This window comes from Sinocyclocheilus grahami, unplaced genomic scaffold (assembly GCF_001515645.1).
Source record: "Sinocyclocheilus grahami isolate Dianchi unplaced genomic scaffold, SAMN03320097.WGS_v1.1 scaffold136.1, whole genome shotgun sequence".
NCBI classification, from domain to species: domain Eukaryota; kingdom Metazoa; phylum Chordata; class Actinopteri; order Cypriniformes; family Cyprinidae; genus Sinocyclocheilus; species Sinocyclocheilus grahami.
Window position 1 is genome coordinate 1462631 of NW_015505315.1, and position 6000 is coordinate 1468630.

General features: G+C 38.4%; 1 protein-coding gene across 1 annotated transcript in view; it reads right to left on the bottom strand.

Annotated features, from left to right (window-relative positions):
• The window catches only part of LOC107591048 (plexin domain-containing protein 2-like), a 67228-nt gene that overhangs the window by 20954 nt on the left and 40274 nt on the right, over nt 1-6000 (bottom strand). Inside the window, exons 3-6 of the mRNA XM_016280052.1 lie at nt 4939-5085; nt 4299-4368; nt 627-749; nt 177-295 (exon numbers count right to left, since the gene is read on the bottom strand). Of these exons, the coding sequence (XP_016135538.1) occupies nt 177-295; nt 627-749; nt 4299-4368; nt 4939-5085 (459 nt within the window). The remainder of the gene's footprint in view (nt 1-176; nt 296-626; nt 750-4298; nt 4369-4938; nt 5086-6000) is intronic.

The window sequence follows — 6000 nt, forward strand, 5'->3', positions numbered from 1 at the left end:
TGGTACCTGACCATGTTTGTACATGGCAAATTGAAAAGAGAGTGACACTGACACAATCTCACAAACTCTGATGGAACAGGAAGTAATCACAGAAGAGCCATGTCACAGACAGAGAGAGAAATAGAAAACCGGATGAAGGACATATGGAGGAAGAAAAGAAAAAATATACTTCAAACCTCTTTGTAAGCAAAGACAATTCGTCCATCGCTGTGTAATGTGGCCTGGAAGGTGAAACTTCCTTGATTATAAGAATCCTGAAGATGGACGTGATCCCACTGGACAACCAAAGCAGTTCCTAAGAAACATACGCACATTTACGTAATATTTAAATACGATTTTACATATTAATGAGAATACATTTAATACTTATATTCTCAACTAATAATACAGTTTCAGCTTCTGATCACCACATAACATGACACATTTGATTTATGGCAAGTCAAGTTACAGTGTTTTTGATGGGTGTGTGTATTTGAAGATGGGAAGGTCTGACAGATATATATTGGATATTTCTGTTTCAATATATTTTCCCACTATATATTTCTGTCAGATAGGACACCCTCTGTCTCTCTCACACATACACAAACATACACACACACACACAGCCCAGTGCGTCTGTCTCTTACCATTGTCAAAATAGATGACAGTTGAATTTCTGGAGAGGCTGGGGTCAAAGTTTGCCATAAGTGGAGCGATATATTGTGTTGCTGTCAACATTCGGTGAACCACATCTCCTGTGTAGATGAACCCTGAAAACACACAAACACAAACACACACACAATCTATAAACCTTTACAATACATATTCATAATATCAAATAATAATAAAAATACATTTCAAATCTGATCTTCAGGTTGAAAATAAGATAAAACCACTCAATTTGTTTATGTGAAAAAAAAAAAGTTTTTTGGCACCAATGCATGAACATGTGCTTGTCTTTCTACTCTTAATCTCTCTGGTCTCCTCCTTTCTCATCTATGCGTCCTGGCAAACAGCCCTGGCCTGTCTCCAAAGTGATTAATACTCTAATTAGCCATATAAATGCTTCCTTCCATCCCACTCACAGAAAGGAGAAAGGACCTTCCACACATACACAATCTAAAATGTGTCTTCAGCATTTGTCTGCTTAAATCAATGCAAATCTTTTCACAGGAATTCAGCCAACCTGGACTAAGCTGACCAACTTTGCTTATCCTGTAAACACAGAGCACTTAAAAACTCATTATATTCAATTCAATAAAAATAAAATAAATAAGACAGGGCTCACTATTATTAAGATTGCTATTAACACAAGAAAAGAAAAAAGAAAAACAAATCCTCAAAAATTATTTATTATAGCAATAGTATAGCAATCTGCCCCTAACCATTTTGAACTTGCTGATCAGTAAAGTTGTCCTCGGATATCCAAGAAGTGGACCGCATGGTAACAATTTGAGTGGTCAATGTGCCAGCCCATCCGATCAATATGAGGATACCACATCCAATTTCAATTAAATGTCTATTAAATACCCATTAGGCACTTTATTTCCACTACTCAAATATTTTCTCCAATTTTACTTAAAATAAGTCACTTCCAGCTGATATAATACGGGAACAGAGAGAAGAATGTGATCGGAAATCCACTGTCCTTCCTCTCTGGGTTTCTTTATCAATTTTGTCTGATTGAACGAGGCTACAGAGTTACTACAAAATGCCTTTGCCAACAAGGCAGGCTATTTGCACTTAAAGGGATAGTTCACCCAAAAATGAAAATGAGTCCATTATTTACTCACCCTCAAGGCATCCTAGGTGTATATGACTTCCTTCTTTCAGATGAATCCAATCAGAGTTATATTAAAAATAGTCTTTGATCTTCCAAGTTGTTTAATGGCAGTCAGCGGGTGATGCAGTTCATCAGTTCAAAAGAAGTGAAATAAAGTGCATCCATCCATAATAAAAAGTGCCTCACTCGGCTCCGGGGGTTGAACAAAGGCCTCCTGTAGCGAATCGATGCGTTTTTGTAAGAAAAATAACCATATTTAAAACGTAATAATCACTTTAATCTAGCTTGCACCAACAGTTGTACACGGAAGCAGCTCCGGGCGGATGACGCAAGATGTCGGCGTTACGCATGCGCGGTGAGTCATTGTGAAAACCAACGTTTGTTTACCGGAGCAAAGGAAGCAAAGTTTCCTCACTTTAGCAAAGGAAAACCAGTCTCCTCTTGGCTTATATTGAAATCCTCTGACATTCTTTTTACAAATCCTCGTTTTGTACTTCTAATTCATGACGTTTTTTTTGTTTTGATCTCTCCGCTGTGCTTCCGCGTGCGTCACTTCTGAGCGCATTCGCAACGCCGACCTCATACGTCATCATCCCGGAGCTGCTTCCGTGTACAACAGTGAGCGCAAGCTAGATTCAATTGATTATTACGTGTTAAATATGGTTATTTTTCTTACAAAAACGCATCGATTCACTACATGAGTCCTTTGTTCACCCCCCGGAGCCGTGTGAGGCACTTTTTATTATGGATAGATGTGCTTTATTTCACTTCTTTTGGACTGATGAACTGCATCAAAGACATTTTTTAAATGTAACTCCGTTTTGATTTGTCTGAAAGAAAAAAGTCATATACACCTAGGATGCCTTGAGGGTGAGTAATTCATGGGCTAATTTTCATTTTTGGGTGAACTAGCCCTTTAATGTAAATAGATTTTAATAATTTAGCAAACATTTTCCAGTTCTGTTTATTACAAATTCTTAATGCAGGAAAAGTACCTCTTATACAGAGCATTATTTTTCGCTCCTGAGAACACGGCTTCACTGGGAAATTCAGATCACTTGTGTTTCACCATTTATAACCGCAGAGAGATGACTGATGTAATTATAGGGAGAAATTATATGGCGGTTTTCTGTCTCTATCTTTCCCTCACTCTCACAGCTTCATCTTAGACTCATTCCAACAGCCAGTGTGTCACATGAACCACAAGCATAATAAAAATCCCCACACATATCTCCAGCATGCACGGTCAGCTGTTATTAAGAGGAACCTCTCACACAGCTGATAAACACAGCCTGATTCGCTAGAACACTGTGACTCACAGTCAAGCTCTTATGCCTACAAGCAAGAACCAATCAATTATATATTCCTCTTTAAGCTCATTTGGCTCATATGTTCTCATATAATACTCATATCGCATGAAGGCAGGCAGACGCTCTCTTATAACCTCATCATTGGTTGTGCTGCACACATCACACGCAGGAGGACAGTTTACTTACCACCGGTTGCAACAGTGATCTCTCGCAACAAATGCCCATAAAATGGAAAATCAAAGGAGAGATTGACCCGCTGAGGATGAAGACAAGACAAAGTTTAGCTTGCAATTATAAAAAGATCTAAACAATAAGCAGAATAAATATAAAACTATTAATCAGAGACAGTGAGAGAGAGGCAGTGATTAATTGATTATTACGTGTTAAATATGGTTATTTTTCTTACAAAAACGCATCGATTCACTACATGAGTCCTTTGTTCACCCCCCGGAGCCGTGTGAGGCACTTTTTATTATGGATAGATGTGCTTTATTTCACTTCTTTTGGACTGATGAACTGCATCAAAGACATTTTTTAAATGTAACTCCGTTTTGATTTGTCTGAAAGAAAAAAGTCATATACACCTAGGATGCCTTGAGGGTGAGTAATTCATGGGCTAATTTTCATTTTTGGGTGAACTAGCCCTTTAATGTAAATAGATTTTAATAATTTAGCAAACATTTTCCAGTTCTGTTTATTACAAATTCTTAATGCAGGAAAAGTACCTCTTATACAGAGCATTATTTTTCGCTCCTGAGAACACGGCTTCACTGGGAAATTCAGATCACTTGTGTTTCACCATTTATAACCGCAGAGAGATGACTGATGTAATTATAGGGAGAAATTATATGGCGGTTTTCTGTCTCTATCTTTCCCTCACTCTCACAGCTTCATCTTAGACTCATTCCAACAGCCAGTGTGTCACATGAACCACAAGCATAATAAAAATCCCCACACATATCTCCAGCATGCACGGTCAGCTGTTATTAAGAGGAACCTCTCACACAGCTGATAAACACAGCCTGATTCGCTAGAACACTGTGACTCACAGTCAAGCTCTTATGCCTACAAGCAAGAACCAATCAATTATATATTCCTCTTTAAGCTCATTTGGCTCATATGTTCTCATATAATACTCATATCGCATGAAGGCAGGCAGACGCTCTCTTATAACCTCATCATTGGTTGTGCTGCACACATCACACGCAGGAGGACAGTTTACTTACCACCGGTTGCAACAGTGATCTCTCGCAACAAATGCCCATAAAATGGAAAATCAAAGGAGAGATTGACCCGCTGAGGATGAAGACAAGACAAAGTTTAGCTTGCAATTATAAAAAGATCTAAACAATAAGCAGAATAAATATAAAACTATTAATCAGAGACAGTGAGAGAGAGGCAGTGATTACAATAAAACATATAGCAAGTGTAGATCTATGACAGACTCTATGGACTCATTCTGTGGTCGGCTAAAGCAAACATAACTCTGCTAATAAATTTGACTTCTGTCCTAAATCCATGGTGCGCTTCTCCTCTGCGGTTTCCTTTGTTTGGAAAGTGCAATGTGAGGATATCTCAGTCTGTTCCAGTAATGGGATGGCGAAACACCAAAACCTGATCCCATTTCAGAGAAATGTGGCATTTGCGGATCAACACTCGGTCTGTTACTTTCATAATCCACACAAACAGACAAACCCATCCACAAGCGACAAATAAAAGGATTTTTCTTTCAAAACGCGAACAGTAATTGTTCTTAAATATAGTAATTTCATATAATTTGCATTTTAGAAGATGTGTACTGTTTTCTATTTGTGTAGCAATGATGAATGAATGAATGAATGAATGAATGGATGAATGCTGTCTTACCGCTGCTTGTCGGTGTGTATTGGACAGGATGCCATGAATCTTCACCTTCTCCTTGTCCATCTGATCGATATTTACCCATAATTCTTTGCTCATAGGGTCACTGGGGCCATAAGTCTTTGAGGTGTAGTAGTTATGATCTGTGTCCTCCTGTGGGGAAATACCAGACAGTCAGTCAGGTTAAAGGACACAATACTTACTGTCAAGAAAATCATACAGGAACAGCATGTTCGTGTAAATAACAACAGAAATGTTAACTTTTCTGTGAACTATCACTTTAATAAACACCTCAACACAATTCATTTGTAGCGAATTTAGCTCACAACAGGAAATATGAATAATTAACCATAACTAGTTATGATTAATTATTAATATTTTAGATCCGCTGTAGATATTTAGCTGACCACTCAGGGTCAACTGTCTTGTCAATTCTAAGAACGTTGATTTCCTGGTTAAGGGAAATAACTTTCTTACTGTACAATTCTATAAGCTTGTAACGTAAATCTGCATGATTATTGACTCCGGTTATGAGTAAACAATGAACACGTCAAGTGTGATACAAGTAAGGTTTTATTAACTACATAAACACTTAAACTAGTCTAACATACTACATAAACACATTAAGCCGGTCTAACATACACACACACACACACACACACACATGGAGAAAGCAGCTGAGAGCCGGCTCGCATTCCACAAGGTTGTAAATGTATCGGGTTACCATGAAACCAGGGTCCTGTTCGGCGTCCTGGGGTGTTACAGAGTATTTGTGAAATCTAGCTAACAAAATATATATTGTGTGTTGGAGTGGTCCAGACACTACACATATTTGTTTATGGTAAGCTTTTAGCAACCAAGGGCCACGAGCCCATTCTGATTATCACATCACAAACAAATACCATTTCAGGTCTTCCAGTATTAAAGGGACGTGACATGTGGCCAAGTATGGTGACCCATAATCGGAATTAGTGCTCTGCATTTATCCCATCCAAAGTGCACACACACAGCAGTGAACACACACACACACCGTGAACACACACCCGGAGCAGTGGGCAGCCATTTTTT